The sequence below is a fragment of the Podarcis cretensis genome (assembly GCF_951804945.1).
Source record: "Podarcis cretensis genome assembly, chromosome: 5".
NCBI classification, from domain to species: domain Eukaryota; kingdom Metazoa; phylum Chordata; class Lepidosauria; order Squamata; family Lacertidae; genus Podarcis; species Podarcis cretensis.
In genome coordinates, this window is record NC_137174.1 from 95,390,803 (window position 1) to 95,411,697 (window position 20,895).

General features: G+C 50.3%; 1 protein-coding gene across 20 annotated transcripts in view; it reads right to left on the minus strand.

Moving 5' to 3' along the window:
* The window catches only part of EIF4G1 (eukaryotic translation initiation factor 4 gamma 1), a 79,528-nt gene extending 58,633 nt beyond the window's left edge, over positions 1 to 20,895 (minus strand). For 2 of the 20 annotated variants that reach the window (XM_079977559.1, XM_079977554.1), the window contains exons 1-4: positions 20,738 to 20,895; positions 1,221 to 1,329; positions 706 to 795; positions 245 to 277 (exon numbers count right to left, since the gene is read on the minus strand). In XM_079977559.1, the coding sequence (XP_079833685.1) occupies positions 245 to 277; positions 706 to 795; positions 1,221 to 1,295 (198 nt within the window). In that variant the 5' untranslated portion in view covers positions 1,296 to 1,329; positions 20,738 to 20,895. Of the gene's footprint in view, positions 1 to 244; positions 278 to 705; positions 796 to 1,220; positions 1,330 to 5,360; positions 5,616 to 12,808; positions 12,877 to 14,853; positions 14,898 to 16,598; positions 16,771 to 16,929; positions 17,017 to 20,737 lie in introns of those variants that run through there. The other 18 variants (XM_079977566.1, XM_079977561.1, XM_079977564.1 and 15 more) reach the window with 16 other exon arrangements.

The window sequence follows — 20,895 nt, forward strand, 5'->3', positions numbered from 1 at the left end:
CAGGCAGCAGCCAAAAATTTTGGACCAGGGGCTTCACAGCTTATGTCTTTTACAGCATGTGCACCACACATCTCAGGCTGTTCTTGCCTTGCCAGCCAGGACAAATGACCAGCAGCCTCTACACTTCTCCAGCCAGGTTCCCTGCAGTGTCCAAGGAAACCCCCTCCCCAACGTAGATGCACCCCAGCCCAGCCCCGGATCGCATACACAGCATGCGGTGAAGGGAGTAGAGAAGGGTTAGTACCTGCTGATGTAAAGCACGAGGCCCTGCTGGAAACTAAGACAGGAAAGAGCGAGGGGAGAGGAGACAAGAGCAGAACATCACTAACAGAAACAAGCATCCCCCCCCCCCCGCCACCAACTCACTCCTCGGAGTTATCTAGTCACCCTACCTGCCTTCTCAGAACCCCCACAACCCTCCACTGTGCGAGGACCAAGGATAGGGCAATTTCCACCACACCTCTGCCTTCATGGCTGTCTCAACTGCGCTCACCCAAACAGACATATCCACCCAGCATGTGCTGCAGATGAACTCCTGAGTCAGCGGCGCCTGCAGACGGAGTCAGCCTCCAGGGCTCCCTTTGCCCAGCAATCCCCGAGCCACATGGAAGAACCTGTTTGGCAGCCCCTTGGAGAAGGCCTGGCTGCCACCCCAGAGATCTCACGGCCGAAGTGCAGCAGTGGCAAGAGCAGCCACCCCCTTACCTGTCGAGGCTGGGAAGGCGTATTCATTTGGGTAGCTTGCGCTGGGTTAAAAACCACAGGTGCCGTCTGGCCAGGAGGAAATGCTGACTGCTGGGGGAGGGGGAGAAGGGAGGAAGAGGAAGTTAGCAGCTTCCGTAGCTGCCCCCAACCCACACCCAAACCCCACCCTCTAGAGAGCAAGATTGGGGTGCGTGGAAAATTTGTGCGAACACTCGGCGCACGCAGAGAGCCTAAGGCAAACTTTGCAAAGGGGGCTCAAGAGGGTCGTCCAATCAAATCCTGCCTTGCAAGGTTGTTTGGACCCACAGTGCAGAACTGACCCACAAGCAAAAGGCAAGAGAAATGCAGAAAGGTGTGCATGTGTGTGTGGGGGGGGGACAACTTGTGTTGAAGAGGAGCCACCAGAGAAGACAGAGCAGCCAATGGAGGTTGCGAATGAGGGAAAGATGATAGTTTTTATTACATATTGTAGAAAAGAAGGGGACATGGCAGCTTGGGAGGGAGAATCCTTTTACCTGTGGAAGTCCAGGAGAGGGGGAGGGGTGTGGGGCTGATGGGGTTCCTCCTGAGGGCTGTGGAGTTTTGTTCATTTCACGTGGTGCTGCATAAGGATCCCCTTGCTACCTGTTGAGATAGAGAAAAAGAGGCATGGCAAAAATGAGCACGGAAGGAACGCAACACAACTAGAGGCGGAGGGGGAAATTCCAAGCTATAACTGGACCCCGCAGCAGAATGGAAGGGCAAACGGAAGCAGCCCAAGCAAGGATGGATGGTCAGCCCTCCAGACCGCACTTCCAAGTAGCATGAGTGCCACTGCACGGACGGATCTCATGGCGCCGCATGACGATTGGGTCAGAGAAGAAATGAAACAGCAGCAACTTCAGGCAAAATTCAGGGGAGGGGCTATAATGGATGTTGCCAATGAGAGTCCCAGAGGACTCCTAGGCAACTGCATCTTTTGGTACCAAGATAAATAGCCACCCCATGTACCTTTATGCTTGTACGCACTTTTTTAGTGCTGCAGCCCCCACTGCAGACTCGCTCCCTAACCTTATGCCTGTGCATCCTTAGGCAGCTTGATGTTCATCTAGCGCAGAGTACCTTGGCTTAAATTTCACCTGAAGATGCTCTGTATTGCTACAGAGACACCCACATGGGCCTCCAGCAGCCACACACCTGGTTCCTCCATCTGTTTTAGTGTACAACTTCCATCAGTTGTGCTACTTGGGGCTGATTGGAGGGCACCTAGGAAGTGCAGGTATCCATTTGCAACTGAAACATTATAATATATGTATATATCTATTTTAAAAATCAAGTTTCTAGCCACCATGCCTGGAACAACTATGAATGAGGAAGGGGGACCTTTTGAACCCTGCGGGTACCCATAATTCCCAGAGAAACATAGGGCTATCTGATGAATGGCTTATGTCTTCCTTTCTTCTATGTCTCCTGCTTCTTAAGAAGCTTTTTCAAAAAGTTATCTCCCACCTGCCCAAACACAGTATCTCGGGGAAAATATTGACTTTTTTAAAATTCTGGGCACAGAACCTTGCCAGCTTGCATTCAGCCCTAAGTTAATCATCTCTCTCAAAAAACCCCAACAACTTTCAGATGAAAAGTTGCTGCGGTAGTGTCAAAAGGGTCTCAAATTGGCTGTAAACTGCACTCTTCTATCCCAATTCACCTGAAAGGCATCCAGCAGAGAAGCTGAGATCAATCCCACCCAGTCCTTGAAAGCAAAGCAGCACCACACAATGAAAGATCCATATTAAAGCGCATCAAAGAGGCACCCAATGAAAAGATACATTTAGAGATGTGCAGTATGTAGAATGCCTTTGGACCAACGTCGGAGCCAAGTGTCTCCGGGTAAGCTGAAGGATGGAGGTTATCCAAGACCCCCGTATGTCTTGAATGCAACAGCTAAGGTGCCGCCGTTTGTTCCACTGATCTATATGGGATATGGATGCATGGGGCTATCAGGGCAGCTATCATGCATGTCTCTGGCCCCACTTGCGACCACAGTAAGAAACCATTTTGAGAACCACCCATCTAAGACCCAGACTCTGAATTGACCCCAACTCTACTCACTATCGACTCTTGCTGGCCATTAGACTGTATACAAATAATGCGAGGAAGTCAACCCATTTTCATGGCATTGGCCTTTGCTCTGGGGCCTTCCACCATACAGGCATCCCTCCACCTCCCATGTGATTGCATACACACATGGTGCCAGGAAATAAATAAATGGAATACCAGGAAATGGTGAGAGAGAGCAGGAGAGTCCTCGGGGTTCATCAGGAGACCCTCTCTGGAGCCCAGTGAGGACGGGGGAAGCTCCAAGGAGAATGGAGGCACACAGAGACTTTGTTTACACTGTTCATTCTCCCCGTCCAACAGCTCTCACACAGGGTAGTGCAGCAGCACCCACCACTTCCCCACACGGCCTCCAGCCAACCCCAGAGCTTCAACTCTAGATATTTTGGCTGGCCAGCCAAGGACTTCCACAGCGTTTTCTGCCTCCAAACCAGACACACAAATCTAATGCACCATGGTGATCCCCACTACCCCCTCGCAACACGTCCTCCCCATTTTCTTGGTCACTACAAGGGGCAAGTGAGAGCCCCTCACACATTCCTGCAGAGGTATTATGCCAGCTCTTCTCGATATTGTGCTCCCTAGTGCAATAGGCCAAGTCAAAAATGAACCATGTTGCAAGCTCACCCAGCATCGTATTATATGACAAAGCAGCCAAATTCACCTGGGTGGGAATGAGGAGCAAACATCTGAGAAGCCAGCTCCAACACAGGACAAGAAAAGACCCCCGCCCCATCCCAGGTTTGCTCCACCAAGTGCCTGCTTGGGCTAAGGTGGGTTTAGACGCCTTACAGCATGGGTAGGCAAACAAAGGCCCGGGGACCAGATCCGGCCCAACCGCCTTCTAAATCCGGTGCACAGATGGTCCAGGAATCAGTGTGTTTTTACATGAGTAGAATGTGTCCTTTTATTTAAAATGCATCTCTGGGTTATTTGTGGGGCATAGGAATTTGTTCATTCCCCCCCCAAAAAAGATATAGTCCAGCCCCCCACAAGGTCTGAGGGACAGTGGACCGGCCCCCTGCTGAAAAAGTTTGCTGACCCCTGATCTACAGGCCTCAGCCTAAGCAAGGGCTAACTGGCTGCAGCTTTCACAAGCACACGCAGATGGGCGAAGGTGCATAGGCCAGGCTGGCAGGGCAGAGGGAACTTCTTCCAGGACGCCAGGCAGTAAACAGTCCTACAGCTGCCCTGTGGAACCTTACGGGAATAGGATCCCTTTTGTCTGGACAGGGGCAGTGCCCTCTCCAGCACAAGGCAAGGTAGAGCCACTCTACCCAAACAGACCCAGAGCCCTGACGTAACCTGACCCTTGGGCTGCTGCTGTCAGCGTTTCAGGCGACTAAAGACTTTGGGAGAGAGGAGGAAACATACGCAATGCAAAGGAGGCAAAAAACCAAGACAGGATCAGGAGGCTTCTGCAGGGCTCCAGTTCAGCACACAAGAACAGTGTGGCCAGATATTTGTGGGGGGCCTCGCCGAGAGCACCCTAACTCCCCAAGCCTTTTGATTCTGAAAATTTCCCAGGGCATTGGCAACAGCAACAGCAACAGCAACAACAACAACAACAACAACAAAACCCTTAAGTATATGTGGTGGTCCTGGGTGTGGGTGGCACATCAGCACCAATTTCTTCACCTCCGCTCGGAATTAGAGCCACCAGTTCTCATAATTCCCTTCTCCCCAGTATCCTCAGCCCTTACTAAACCGGGATACGCTTTTGGTTTTTTTTAAGGACCAGCATTTAGTGCATACTACCTTTCTGTGTATGTGTGCGTGTGCGTGTGCAGATTTAGGAGCGGGGGAGCAGCTGAAGCTGCACAGACCACAACTGCACAGTTTGCAACAATTATCCCCCCCCCCACCTTTGAGCATCTAGACAGTGTGGTGCAGCATCACGCAGACAGGCAAGGAGGGAGCATGCAGCAGCCCTTCCTATAGGAAGCAGCTCCACACAGCCTGATGGGGCACATCTACCAGGAGACACCACCCCAAACGGTTCTCAATTTTCCAGACATGGAAACAGAAGCACCCCCACACCTATTGCAAAACCAAACTGCAGGGACAGCCATGCTCCCAGAAAGAAAAGGGGCCAGCCCAAAAAAACTGAAGCCAGAGGCCCCAGAGGAGGTACAGGAAGATAGATCGTTGCTTTAGGGGAGGCCCAGCTGAAGTAGCTAGTCTCCCCTGAAAAGCCCACGCGAAGTTTTGCAGACAGTCAGCACCACCCCAAGGTCTGGGGAGAGGCAACTGCGAGCATGAGTCGTTTCCCCGGCGCTCCAAATATGCCCAGTTAATTCTTTAGGCAGGCCAGCTCCCGTGCCAAGCACCCTTCCCTCCCCAGGCTGAGGCATTCTCGAAGAGCAGGCCCAACCCAAACCAACGCCGGCAACGAAGAAAAGATATTTGCTATGCAATTCCTTTCCTCCACCCACCCTGCTCCATGCCTCCCCCTTCCCAAAATGGGGGCAAGCAGAAAGTCGAGGTCTCAATGTGGAACAGCCTCCCCACCTCACCCCGCCATCCTCAAAACATGCACAGAAAAGATGCAAAATACTCACCCCTAAGTAGGAAAAACCCCAGGCCAGTTTTGCAAGCAGCTGAGACTTTTCATCTGCCAGACTTTGAGAAAACGACAGAGGGTGATGGGGTGGAGTGTGGGGGGGAGAATATCAGCCTGCAAACCTGCTGGGGAGCGGCATGGAGGGTCGGGCTTGCCAAACATGGGCAAGGCAGGGGACAGCCCCCCACCCCCACCCTGGGAAGGCCAGGAACATGAGTGCAGGGAGCTGCCGGTGGTGTCAGATCGCAGAGTCTGCTGCACTGCAGAGACACCGAGACAGGGAGAGGAGAGAGGCAGGCTGAAGAGAACCAGGGAGCACCCAAAACCCCACCCACAGTCACAGCCATTCGGCCCCAGCACTGCCCAAACCAGTCGGAGAAAATCCCACGCCTACACGCCTGAGTCACTCGCGTTGCACAGGCAAGAGGAGGAAGGAGGCAGGCTCCTGGCCCAGCCCAGCCCAGCCTCTTCCCTCTTGGCAGGACCAAGCAACCAGGCACCCACCTGTGCTGCCAATGCAGGCACGAGACAGACAGCAGAGGAAGTCTGGGTGCTGCGCCATTTCGCAGTGCCTACACCCACAGGAAGCCTCCCTGCGCCCGGGAAGGCGCCCTGCCTCACCCCCATCCCGAAGTGCAGAAGACGCAGGCCAAGGAGAGAGAACTTCACACCCTTCAGACTCTGCCCTTCAAAATCAGGAAGAGCAGCAGTGGCTGGAATGGGGAGGGGGCAGCAAGAGGCAGCCACACTTGCCTTAAGAGGGAGAGGAGTAAAGCAGCTAAGGGAATTTGCAAAGCAGCAGCCCTAGTGGGTTTTTTTGGGGGGGCGGGGGGTTGACTGGTGCAGCTCCTGTCTCAGTACTTCACTAGCTGGGCCTGGGACACTTGGGGTTGCATGTCCCACGACAACTATTAACACAGCGTGGTTTCAGGCAAGGATCACCCCCAGACTCAGTTCCCCATCTGAAAACTGGGAACAGTAGCGACCCATGCGCCGGCTTGCACAACAGAAGACTGCCGTACGCTCTGGGAACTTATAGGAATCACTTAAGCAATTACCAGAAGGTACCATTTTCTCAATGCCTTCTCTCAAACAACCTTCTCCCACCAACAACAGATGGCTTCTCATAGCCAAGCAGGCTTCAACAGTTCAAGACCAGGTGTGTAGCCTAGGAATCATTTTGGACTCACAGCTGTCCACTTCTGTGTCCAGAGCCACTGTCTACCAGCTCCAGAGACCCTACCTGCCTATGCACTGTCTCACCAGAGTGGTGCATGCTCTGGCTATCCCTCGTTTGGACTACTGCAATGCACTCTATGCGGGGCTACCCTTGAAGGCGATTTGAAAACTACAATTAATCCAGAATTCAACAGCTAGACTGGTGACTAGGAACAGACGCTGGGACCATATAACACCAGTCCTGAAAGATCTACACTGGCTCCCAGTATGCTTCTGAGCAAAATTCAAAGTATTGGTGCTGACCTTTAAATCCCTAAATGGCTTTGGCCTTGTATACCTGAAGCAGCACCTCCACCCCCACTGTTCAGCCCAGAATCACACTGAGGTCCACCTCCGAGGACCTTCTGGCAGTCCCCTCACTGCGATAAGTGAGGTTACAGGGAACCAGGCAGAGGGGCTTCTCGGCAGTATTGCCCTCCCTATGGAAACTCCGCAAAACTGGAAGTGGTGTCCCAGTTTGCAAACTTTACCTCAGTCTAAGAACGGAATATGAACGGTGGAAGAGCACCAGCGGCAGGAGGCCTCATTAGGGAAAGTGCGCCTCGGTTTCAGTTTAAGAAAGGACTTCGGGTTTTGCACAGTTTGTAAACTGAATAGTTCATAAACAGGGCTGTTCTTAAATTGAGGTATCACTGCATAGTGAAGTTTTTACTTTGTTGGATGTTTTGATTTGTTGGAATCTGTTCAGAATGGCTGGAACAACCCAGTCAGAAGGGCAACATATTATTATTATTATTATTATTATTATTAACAACAACAACAACAATAATAATAATAATAATTAGATGCACAAGGAAAGACTGAAAGCCGCATTCCCATGCTCAAATTCCTACAGAAAACCTGAGACCCCGATGCCTTACAGAGGCAAACTCTCTTCACATGAGACAAAAGACCTCCCCTCTCTCTCTCTCTCTCTCTCTCTCTCTCTCACACACACACACACACACACACACAAAGGGACAAGCAAACAGCAGAATCAACATTGCAAATACATCACATCAGTCTGCTTTAGGCCTGAACCCAACACAGAATGCATGAAACAGACAGCACCACACACTGCACACATGCACAGAACTAAAGCCCAAGCCACAATTGAAGCATTGACAACAATGCTCTTTTTCTCCCCAATGGCCAGTCACCACTTCTTTCTTTGGTCCCATCGAATGGGCCAATGTTTCTCAACCGAGGCCAAGAAGGGGAGTTTGGGGAAGGTGGGGAAGGTAGCTCAGTCAATAAAGCACGAGTCTCTTCGTCTCAGGGTGCTGGGTTTAAGCCCCACATTGCGCAAAAAAATTCCTGCATTGCAGAGGGTTGGACCAGATGATCCTAACTCAGAACACAGTTCTTCATTAGCATATCTGAATACTTAAGACTTAAGGTATTTTACAGTTTGGGTTGCAACTACACTGAGTCCCTGTTAAGACATCTCAGGTCTAGAGCATTCAAGCTCCACATGGAAGGGTGCAAGGCAAAAAACTCAGGAGCAGCAAGAGACAGTACACTAAATACATTTTGGAAAGTGAGGACATCAGGACCTGTGTCTGGGAGAAACCCAAGAAGATGGAGGTTCTGTGGGTGGGTGGTTCCTGTGTCAGGGAATTAGGTAGGTAACCAGTTATGAGAGGAGTTGCACAACCCTGAAGGAACAGGTTTGTAGCCTGGGAGAACTCATGGATTCCAACATGTTACTGGAGTCTCAAGTGACTTCTGTGGCTAGGACTGCTTATGCCCAACTTAGGTTGGTTCACCAGCTATGGAAGTTCCTGGACCAGCCCAATCTCAGGTGACCTCCCACCTGAACCACTGCATTGCACTCTATATGGGGCTGCCCCACGTCCAGAGACTGCAGCCAGGATAGAGCGTGACTGCCAGGTTGGCAAGCGGTCCAGCCTGTTGGGAACCCTTGCCACCAGTCCTCCACTGCCTACCAATAAGCTACCGTGTTAGCACTAAAAGGTTTTGGACTCAAGTTCTTTAAAGAGCGGCTGCCCCAGTATCACCCACTTTGGGGCCCTACAGTTGGCAGGGGAAGCCAACTTGGTGGTGGCATGCAGTTGGCATTGACCAGTGGCAGGGCCTTCTCGGTGGCACTTCTCCATTTGGAGAGTGCCCTTCCTGGTGAGGAGTGTAGGTATTCCTTATTAGTCACATCTAGGAGGTATTTTAAAGCGCTCCAGTCTACTCAGGCATTTAATGGCTAAAAAATAACATTCCCAGCAACCCTGAAATTATCAGCTGTGAGATTAGGCGACCGTTTTCAACTATGCTTTTATTTTTTTAACTGTTTTATCGCTGCTGTGTTTGCAGCCCTGATATCCTTTGAAGGAAGGGCAAGATATAAATGGAAAAAGTTGCCCAAAATATTGCAGGGTTGGGAGGAGAAGAAAAGGCTCCACTACCATCACCAAGGGTAACCATTAAGGTGTTAGCACCAATTCACAAAGATCACTGCCGTCAAAGGGATACGCAGGTCATATTTTTGAAGGGAGCTATTCCAGGACTTTGACCCAACTGCTACCCCAAGCAGTGGGTCCTCCTCTCTCCTGTATTGGAAGGAAAAGACACACTGCTCCCCACAAAAGCCGGCCAGCTGGCTGCTGGCGAATTCACAAGCACCCAAGACTTCAGCCACTCAAGGTCTGCTGGCATATCGATTAGCATGACCAAGCCCATTAAACAAACACCTCAAAGGTTAAAGAGTGCCAAAGCAGGGAGGCGGAGACTTAAGAGAGGCAGCTCCCTTGTGCTCCAGGGTCCATTAGCACATCAAGGAACAAATGAGAGGAACAGATAGCCATTCCCTCCCCAGCCCCTTTTCTCAGCTGTGAATGCTTTTTTCCGCCCAGCTTCACCACACCCATGACTGGAGCTTCGCCTCCTTCCTAACAAGCTTTGGAATTAAGAACTCTACTTGCCACATCCCCCCTCTTTATTCCTTGTCAACATCCTGGCTCTTCCTGTCCAGTTAAGACCAGCAATAGCTCAGTCAGTATGGCACAAGCATGAGACCCTTTAATCTCAGGGTTGTGGGTTCGAGCCTCACATTGGGCATTGCAGGGGGTTGGACTAGATGACCCTCATGGTGCCTTCTACAATTCTCTGATTCCCCCTCTTCTGTCTCCAGATGCTGGCCCTTCCCTGCAAGGGCAGCACAGGGACCAAGCAGCAGCGGACCTTGTTGCCACCAGATCCAAATCACACCTGTGCCAGGAATTTGTTGCGTTTTCTGCAAGTCCTCCCATCAGCCACGCATTGGTAGTAATTCTGGCCTACCTTGACAGGATTGCCGCAAAATTGCTGAGGTGCTGAATGCAAAACACCTTTTCCAAATTCTAAACTTTTACAAAAATGCTAAGGTTTGCTGTTGGTGTAGATCCCCTTCCTTTAAAAAAAAAAACCCAAACCCTAATTGCCAACCAAAGCAAAGCAGCAAGTGAGACAACACCCACATGCGGGAAAAGGAAACTTCCCCGACCTGTTTGTCAGAGTTGGGGTCCAACGATGTTGCAAGCTCCTCTGGGAAGAGACCACAGTGGCACTGGTTATTTCACTGGCAAAAATCAATAGCCACTCTGACCTTAGGCTGCCCAAACGCTCCCAAACTTGTCAAATCAAAAGCAGGTCAGTCTGCATGGACTAGGTCAGCAGCCATCACAAACTACACCCCATGGGGGGGGGGGGCATGGGTGACAGGCACATTAGAATCTTCTTTTGCCAAATGAACTGTGAGGTTCCAAAATTCACCTTGATATATCATGATCAGTACTTGCCGATCGAGGGGAAGCGGTGCAAGGCATCTCTGATCTTGCTCCAGGGGGCTTGTCTTTATGCTTCAATGGACAGAACTATGATCCCCAGGAGAAAAGGCTATTTTCAGTAAAATGGTATGGGAATTTCCCACTTACGTTTTCAGAAACTGAGAGCAAGGCTCTATGAAGGTGGTAGAGCACAGTCAACATAAAAGTTTAGGAATAGGGATACAGACTCCTCCCTTTTAAAAATAAAAAAGAGGGGCACATTTCTCTGCTCTTTCCCCACTTTAAATTCCTTTCTCAGGGTTACTGAGAGTGGCTGGGGAAACCCAGCCAGATGGGTGGGGTATAAATAAATAAATAAATCATCATCATCATATCATCATCATGTTACACAGCTCTCAGGCTCCCAATAAACATTACGTGGGAGAAACACATCTGCTGCACTAGCCTTCTAAATTTTCAGGTGCACAAGCAAGAAGTCTCGGGTGGAAAGTGGGGCTCAGAGAGAACAGTACATGACCTAAAGCACACCAAGGAGGCCTGTAGTGTTGCAAGAGCTTGCAACGCCCACCCCGAAACTTGGGGAGGTTTCTGCGCTAGGACTGAGGGGAACAAGGAAATGAATTCCATCTTTAACAGCAAGGACGGACAGAAGGTCCTGATGCTCCCTCAGAAACGACTTAAGTTTTTGGAAGGGGTGGGGACTGTGATGTCCAGGGCAATTGGCTTCACCAGGATCTGTAAGAAACAGCAAGCAACCCATCTACTGAGGATTGGCGCCAATGCACTGCAAATGCTCAGGAGATATGGCATGGCTTCCTTCTCAACCCTCTACCCTGGTGAAAGTTTTATTTTGGGAATAATCTGTTTACAGGGTGCACTCTGATAAACACCTCCTGCCTGGGATGGCACGCTTTTGATTTGTCACCAGGCTCCCACCATTTCAATTTTTCATGATGCTCTTGATTTAGCATCACTCCAGGCCATTCCAAGGATTTTACATGGTGGCCACCAGTATAGAACAAAAGGGGGAGCATTAAGAGGGTCCCTGGGGACGTTAAGGGTGACAGGCCATGCCAGGGCCCTGGGGCCCATGCCAGCTGCCCAAGGATGCTGCATGGGAACACTGAATTAGCTCACTTGCTTGGCTCATCTGGGCTGTGCTAAAACCGAGCAGACAGCAAATTCAATCTTGCTTCACTTACATGCGTTGCAACCCATGCAATGTAGGTTAACATGGGCGTTGGCATGTTGAGAGTTCTGCCTCAAAGCACTGAAAATGGGCAATAAGGAACTGGTACAATAGGAGTTTAGGAAACAAGGCTGCAGAAATTAATCCAACTGCAGAATTTCCATTTGTGGGTGAACATGCCACAAATGGAAAACGGCCGATGGAGAATGCAAGATGCCCACGACTTCGTAAGTAGCATTTGACAAAGCAGGAATTGTACTCTTTGTTTTGCGGCTGCTTACAGCAGCTTCCTATTCACTGGTTCAATAAAACTTCTTCCACAGGTGCTCAGGCAGGCACTGCAACTGCCCTGACTAGTCTATCTTCCTACAAATCTCCTCTCAAAGAAATACCTTTCTCCATTGAAGCCAACTGCTTAACACAGCCTTCCTTAGCCTGGAGTGCTCCAGATATTTAGGACTACAGGTAACTCACAATCTTACATTATTTTACTTGTGTATTTTAGCTTTGTGTGGGTGGGGGAAATTAAAAATAAAATGGAGAGCGGAGGAAACCCATTCTTCATTTTATTTATTCCCTGCCCACCATTATGGGCTCACCAGGCAGCCCAGAGCCCTCGCCAGCAAAGGGAGGCTCCAGACTTTGGGGAGGTGGTGCAACGTCTCTGGCATGATTCTAGATGCCTCCTGCCTCCTCCCCAAAGCTGGGCAAGCACTTACTAGGCTTTGAGAAGGAGGTGGGAGGACTCTAGGATCCTGCCAAAACCCTCGCAACAAAGCGGCCATGGAAGGGCTCTGGGACACTGCCAGAGCCCTTTCCGCCTATTTCCTGAAGTTGGGCAAGGGGTCCTCCACCATGCAGGGAACCTGGTTCCGGAAATTCCTGGCAGTACGCATTTATATACATGGACCCCCAGAACCTAAACCCTGCGTAAGATATGAGATACGTGCACTGCTATCAGGAGCAGATGGGAGCTGCAGTTCAAAACCTCTACAAGGCAACAAGTTGGAGTAAGCTGGGTTAACACCATAACTCCTATCCTAACAAAAATAAAGCCCAAGCACATTTAATCAAATTTGCTCCCCACTGTTCCCTTTCAGACCTTGCTTGTCTCCCTTTCCTTTGACGCCTCCAACTTAAAACTTTTGATCGACCACATCATGATAGGGAAGGGCTCCTAGCTTACTGTGCTTTATTGAGAATGAGCAGCATGGTGCCCTGCTGCCACTGAGAGAAACAAGGCAGGAAGAAACAATTTACCTTGGGTTCTTGCGATGTCTAGACAGGCACCCTGCTTATTTTGCTCCTTCGTTGTTTGCTTGTAAATCCTGTTAAGGGAGCAACAATTTTTTGCCTAATTCTGGAGGGGGATGATTTAGTCCTTAAGAGTTGTGGTATTGCGCTCTCTAATGCTAAGTCTAAGTGCTGCTTACAACCAAAACCAGAAGTCACACACATATTCTGGGTGTCAAAGAGACTGAGAGGCGATATGATAGCCATCTTCAAATATCTAAAAGGCTGTCACATGGAAGATGGAGCAAGCTTGTTCTCTCCTGCTCCAGAAGGTAGGACCCAAACCAATGGCTTCAAGTTACAAGAAAGGAGATTCTGACTAAACTTCAGGAAGAACTCTCTGAGTAAGAGCTGTCTGAGAGTGGAACAGACTCTCATGAGAGGTGGTGGACTCTCCTTCCTTGGGAGGATTTTAAGGAGAGGTTGGATGGCCATTTGTCACATATGAAGAAGTTGAGATGCCTACACTGTAGGGGGGATTGGACTAGATGACCCTTGGGAGTCCCTTCCAACTCTACAATTCAACAATTCCAACCCATTATTCTTAAACCTTTCATATCTTCCGTCTCTTAACAAAAGTATAACAAGATGGTGCCCTTTTATGCAACTTCTCAGCAGATGCCCAACTGGCCTTCGACAAAAGCACTCCAAAAAGCAGCCTGCTCCAAATCTAAACAGACTTATGTCCCATCTCCTAACATCTAAGTCCTTTCTCCTAGATCCCCATTTCAAAAGGGAATGATGGTATGGGAATCCCAAAGCAATGCTCTGTCCTCGTGTTCATTTAATGCAGTTCAGTTACTCTGCCAACTGTGCTGTTGTTTTCCCAGCAAAAGCAGATATTCTCCCATCCTTTCAAAGAATGTTTATGGGCAAAACAAGGATCTAGGAGTATTGTTGTGTTCTGGTGACTGCAGATATGAAACCTCAAGCTGCTTGTTTTATCTGCACTGATGTAAAAACATCTAGGCACTTCTCATACATTACCTTAAGTGACCCTGACAACTGTTAGGTTAGTTATCACACCGCAAATTGCAGATATACAATCAAGAGGATGGCACAAATTAAGGGAGGATGTGCCTATCTCTGGCTATTAGTTATCATTGCAATATGAAACCTGCATCTGAACACTCAAGGCTGTCAAACTTGTAGGCACTGGAAGAATCCAGTTGGCCAGGGTGAGAACAAAATGCTGGATTTGAAGATCGTTCACTCATTTGGGGTTGAGGGGAGGCTAATACTAGCTTGCGTAAGTTTTGAATCTGGGACTTCCTGGCTCACACTTCTACTCTCAACGCTTCACAACTTCTCAAAGTAGCTAAAGTTAATATTCCAGATTAACACAAATTACAAGGGAGCACTCTTGTGCCTCTTGCCTGTGGCAGTATCATCTTTTCCTGAAATGCCTTCTCCAACAAGGGATTTGGGAAGATAAAAGAAACCTGGAAAGGCAGGATTCTCTCCAGATGACGAAGTGGGGAAAGGGAAAGAGGAAGCATTTTGCACCTCCACCCTGTCATTAGTCCCTTGCACTGCTCCTGAAGGCAGAACTTTGTTCCTTCTTCTCTGTGACAGGAAGTGAACATGGAACAGAGTGCAACAGGCACCATTTCTGAGGGAAGTTAATTGAGGGAGGACCTTTCCGGGTGAAAGGGAAAGTCTTGAGAATATAAACTGCTCTTCTGAACTGCTTAGGGGTGTTTTAGGACTTCTGTATAGGGAATTCTACAGGCATCACTGCATGCAATGAGCACATGTGTACTCCACCAGTATACAGACTAACCAATTCAGGCTTTTAGTTGCATGTGGACTCAATAAAAAACAAAACTTGACCATCTAACTAACACACACACACCACTATGTGCCGGGGTACATATGATTCTCTACACAGAAGCTACTGTCCATTACAAATCTTTATCTCGGATGAATAACAGGTAGCGTGGTTAAAATGAACAAACTTGTATCCTTGGATTCAGACCTGGGCTGAAAACCCAGCTTGGCCACAAACTCACCAAATGGCCTTGGGGAAGTCACACTCTCAGCCTCAGCTCCTAAACTGCGTAATGAAAACAATAATATTTAGTATTTATGTAGCACCTTTCCACATTTTATCTCAGTATTTTTCAAAAATAGTAACAATGTAAGGTAGGTTAGCATTACCCACAAATGTCTGAGGCTTGACAAAGGCCTCCCCTGCAAGCAACTATGTATTATATTCATATTCTGCCTTTCATCCATCATGGAATAGAGTAGATGAGGGACTTTCAGGTAGCCCTCCATCCAAGCACTGATACAGACCTGCCTTCAGAAAGGCATCCTGTGCCTTTAAGATTGTGTGGAGTGAGATTTGAACCAGGGGCTTCATGGGTCACAGCTTAATCCTGTAACCACTTGCAAATGCCAACAGTGAAAGAAGATAAGCACAGGGGACACGTAACATGCTAGACAACAAGGGGAAACCGCTTTGGATAGAGGGGACACTTTCCCAGAGGGCAAGGCCAGCAGCTGCCCCACAGTATAGCCCCAGAAGTACAATGGAGGCATCAAACTAGGAAACCCCTGTTTGACTTGTGATTCTCACATTTGCCCAGTGATAGGGTAGGGAAACATGGTGGTAGTTCCTCTTCATTTTGACACTTCCTGCTCCTGGGCAGAGCTGGCTCCTATTTTTTTATTTTTATTTTTTATTCTAGAGCTTAGGAATTTGAAATATTTTCCTAGCCCTACTTTTGAGGGACACACCCATGTGTTCTGCAATTATAAAGAAGAGCCACAGTATTCCCCCATTACAGAAGGCCCCACACTCAACTATGAAGAAAAGTGAAGCAAGTCTTCAGATGTGAACTGAGCACCCTTATTCCCTGACTCCCCTCACCCTTTCACTTAACACAAACACACTCCCAGACAAAATAGCAGAAAATTCCACCCACCACCATTGCCAGAAGCAACCCAAGAAACGCTGTTTAGCATGAAATGCGAACGTGGACTGTTAAGATACAAGCCTTCCACCCTCCCCTGTAGGGCAAACTACATAAAACCAGGAAATGTGCAATCGAGGTTCAAGATGTCCTCCCTCTCCCACACTTTCAGAGACAGTTGGTGTTACTTCACACAGTAAGATCTCCTTTAATCACCATCCAAACCCACCATGACAGCAAGCCGCCTTCCTAAAAGGAAAATGCGCAAACAAGTGGCAGCCTTTCAGGGACTGAACAAACAGATTAATATGGGTTGTTGTTGTTTTCAAAATAAAAACCCAACAACTCAACACAACAAAATCTGAAAGTTTAAATGTGCACAAGTAAAACTGGGTTGCTTAAGAAATTGCTGAGTAATTTTTAAGTCTGTTCTAGGCGGTAAGAGGACTAACATATGTTTGGGGGAAAGAAGGCACAACCAATGGGCGCGGGCGTGGGGAGGGGGGAACACACGCAAAAACTAACAGAGGGCACAAGACAAAGGAGATGCAAAGGTTTATTTACCCTCCGCATTTATTTTATTTTGTACAAAGGGCCGGAAGGCAAGCATGAAGAGCCATCCACTGGGGAAAGGGCAGCAGCCGGCGAATAAGGGCGGGCCAGGAAATATTTCAGAGAAGGGGGTGCCTTAAATACAAAGCCCCAAGATCCCACCACCACCCCAAGCCCCCTTTCCCCCTCTCCTGCTCAGCAAAAGCCCCAAACCCAGCCACAACCGGAAAGCGAGGGGTAAAGGGAATTTGGGTCGGGGGTTGGAGAGAGAAAGGACCCGGACGCACCTCCGCCGGTGGCACATGGGCGCAAAAAAAGAGAACCCCAAACCTCGAGACCTTCCTCCTCCGGGGGGGGGAGGGTGGCCTTTCTTCCCCTCCGAGGTTCCCCCGCGCGTCGCGCCGGCCAGGATGGCAAGCAGGAAGCCAGGCCCCGGCCCGCCTGCTCCAAGGACACGTGTCCTAGCCGGGCGGCCCCGCAGGGGAGGGAGGGAGGGAGCCGCGGCCCACGCGGTGGCGACTGCCGGGCGCCCGCGGCGGGCGGCGAGAGAAAGGCAGGCGGGCGGGCGGGCGTAGCGTGGCCGGGGCCCCGTCCCCCCACCGCCGCTTCCGACCGTACCCGAGTTGCGCCGCAAGCACGTGGGGCTGGCCCGGTTCTCGGAGGCGGACGCCAAGCACCGGCGCGGTAGCAGCCACAGCCAGCGAGGGAGGAGGTGGAGGGAGCGGAGGAGGTGGAGCCGCAGCAGGGCCAGCCCCGACGGCGGCCTAGGGCAGGGCGAAGCGAGCAAGCAAGCAAGGAAGAGGCGAACACGTGGGCCCAGCGGGATGCAGGCACCGGGCGGGCTTCGGGCCTACAAGCGGGGTGGGAAAGGCCGATCCGGCGCCGCAGGGTCCCTGCGCGCGGCGAGTGCTCCGCAGATGTGGGCGCGCAGCTGCAGAGCAGCTCTCGCCCGGATTCCGCCCCGTTCCCACGTGCGCAGAGGCCACGGAAGGGGAGACCCTACCAGGTGGGGCTGCTTGGAATTTTAGAGGAGGGTGCACCCACGCCCCAATACCACTACAGAACGGGGCGATCCTAAGCTTCCCGGCTTCGCCTAAAAGCGGGCAGCTGCTGCGCCCCGTTAAGGCGTGCACCCACCCACAGCACCCCTGATATATTTGGATGCAAGAGCGAAGATCTACATTTCCCAGCGTGTTCCATAAATGCAGACCCCGCAGGTCCTATGCACTTAGGGCAGGAGCATTCTGAACGGCGCGGGGTGCTTACCTATGCCAAACGAACCAAAACACTGCCTTCGAAGCACAACAGTAACCTTAGATACCACAGGTGATGCGGGGTCCAGAGCCCTGCAGGTTTCAAACGCGGGGTAGGGTGAGAGGAGTGCCGCATTTCTGGAGGTCGTATACTGGGACTGGAAACTCCGGAGGCGGTCGGGGAGGGGGGGTCGCAGTTATCGGCAGATCTGAGCCCCAGTTTCAAAGCATATGGAGCGGGGTACAGAATCCAGGAATCTAAATACACCACCACATGGTAAACCTCTGCAGAGGAACGCAGGCAGGCCTTGTAAGTATATCACTTGAGTTCTATGGATTTTACTTCCAAGGAAATGTATACACATCACAGCAGGCACATCACAGCCTTATATGGGGCAGGCGCATTTCAGAGGAGTGGCTGTTTTGTTGCATAATATCAGCCTTCTCCAACATGGACAAACATCACTGTAGTCCAAAACATCCAAGAGGTGACTGGTCCTCTCAATAAAGGTATTCTGTCTGGGGACATTCAGTCCTATACATGCACAATAGGAGACTGGAATGTCACAAGCATGTACCAAAACAATTGATTCCTGCCTATATGTACTAAGGAGAACAAAAGCTTATGTGCCAGAAGATCTTCAGATGTCCACTCAAGGTTATGCAGCTTTCAGCTCCCTTTTATCCAGGTTCATTAATGAAGTTATTTTAATCCATGTTACTTTACAGAGTTCAGAAAAGGGCTAGATTATGGATTAAACTACCAAAAAGGCATAGTGGTAAATCCAAGGACACCCCCTTGAACTCTATAAGGAAAAGTGGAGTAGAAACGTTTTAATAAGTGATACCAACAAAACTATTGTGGAAAGAATGAGAGGAGGGTGTTAACAAAAGATTTTTCAGGGACAAAGTTACAATTCAGTGGAAAGCAGGATTGGACCCTCCAGATGCAGTCTAAAAGGCTCAGATGTAAAGGAACTCAAAGAGAAATAAACATAAGGAAATGAAATAACCTATAAGAACCTTATAAAGGTCCAGTTTTGTATTTTAACAGTCCAAATAGGGTGGGGGCTAGTTGAAGATATTAAATTTCAGGCCTCAGAAGAGCATAACCTCATAAAATACAAACTTGCCAGAACATTTTGGGATAGACCTGGTTTGTCTCATGGCTACTGGCCAAGAAGGGAACCATCAAGCTATTTAAACTCAAGTCACAAAAAATTAAAGCTCAATCTCCATCAAATGCTACGAATATCATAAATATGGCATGTAGGGGTAGCTGGAGGCCTTAGAAGCTCCGCACTTCCTTCTAAATTGTGGAAATGGTGCCCTAAATACTGTGTGTGCTAGATACTGGGCTCTATAGATAAGCAGGGAGGGGACTTTAACAAGGTCTAACTGTACAGAAATGAGTTAGTTGATAGTTTCAGCAGCAAATAGAATTATATGAGATAGCAGCTGGTCTAAACTTTAGACACTGTAGTACTGCGCTAGCATGCCAAAGTTGTCATGCAACTAAGCTCTAGAAGGCCTCTTTGGTTTCAGGTATCCTTTCAGAAAATGTGATTTCATGTCTTAAACAGTGCACAACTCATGGGAAGAAGGGATTTGTTGACCCCCATACTTTGTGGGAGAGAACTGATTGTGGAGCTGGAAATTCTGTTTCTTCAGTAATTTTGATTAACACTTTCAGAGTGCAAAATTATTTGGAAGTCATGTTTTATTCATGGCACACTGGCTTCAGACTTTGTTCAGTTATAAGTCTAGAGTTAACTGTACGTATAGCAAAAACCCTGAAGAAGCTTGCATAGAAAGGGCTAGGGCTCCATAATTATTATACATATTTTATTATAGTGTTTGCCCATTGGAAAGACACTGTTTTGAGTTCCTACTGATACTTATGCAAGACTGGCTATACTTCTAGAGCACAGGCCTCTCTTCCGGGCTCATATGCAGTTTGAGAGAGGCCTAGTACCTGTACTAAGGCCCTATAACAGCAGCACATATAAAGGGCTCAAGTTTTAGGGTCAAAATCCTCCTCAGTACCTGGATAGATAAGGAAAGGCTCCTCTAAGTTTCAGGGCTTTCTCCGAAAGGAGGCTGGCTATGAGGGTGGACCTTTGTCCCCCACTACTGGCCTGTGCCAAGGGCATATTTGCTTGGAAAGCTCTCGTCCTTAAAACACAGCTTGAGTAAGATGCAGGGCAAAAAATAAATTTACTGCTTATTAAAATACAGGCACCATAGGCTTGACCTACAGGAGGCTTGGCTGCCTTGTGGAGTCTGCATTTGGGGTGGGGAGCGAGAGAAAGGGCTCGAATTCAGGACCGAAAAACCTCACATCTGTCCCAGGTGCGGAGTCGTTTTAAAAACAAGATACTGGCGTTATGTGAAAGAAAGATTTGTTTGGTGGAGCAGACAGAGCCTCAGAATGAGAGGCGTAGCTACGAGGGGGCTAGCCAGGCTTTTTTCGGCCCGGGTGAAGCCCCCCCCCCCGGGGAGCCACTGAGGCTCTCAGCCTGCGTGTGTGTACCCAAATGCTCGTGCGAAGAGATACCAAGCTGGGTCTTTGACCCGGGTGAAATGGAAGCCCCGTTTCGCCCCTGCTCGGAAACACCCTTTCCGTAACCTTGCGCTGCGCACGCACGCGGGGAAGCCGAGAGAGAAGCGCCGTCTGCACGCGCCCAGGAGCACCCTGCGCAGGCCGATGGAAGCGGGAGCACAAAGGCCGGCTCCACGCTCCCAGAGAAAGCCTAGTCAGCGGGAGGTGGAACCGGGGAGAGGCCGGGTGTCTCTTCTCTCTCCCGGCAGCCGCCCTTCACCCGGGCGCGGGGACCACGAGGCCTAGCCCGGCCGGCGTCTCCTTCCTTCCTCCTCCCGCCCCACGTGGTGCTCAGGCGAGGCCTCCGAGGGCCAGGCAGGCGGCCGGGTAGGCGAGGGGGCAATGGCGGCCGGAGCCCAGTCAGGGCGCGACGAGGGGGGTGGGGGGAGGGGGGGGGAATGCCCTCGTCGCGGGAGGGGGGCAGCAGGGGGAGGAGACCGGCGAGGCCCCGCCTCTCTCCTCCCACCCACCCCCCACCGCGCCAACCGCGGCCTACTCTGGCTTTCTCTCTCGCCCCCCCCCCCGCCGCCGCCGCCGCCGCACCTTCCCCCCCTCCCCCCACCGCGGTTACCTTCAGTCTCCTTCAGTCCGGGGAGCGGGGCCCGACGCAGCCGCAGCGCAGCCCAGCACGACCATTTCCGGAGCCGCTCTCCGAGGGGAGGGGCGGGGCAAGAGGAAGGGAGGAGGAGGGTCGGTCACGGGGCGAGGGAGGACGGCGGCCAGGGGGCG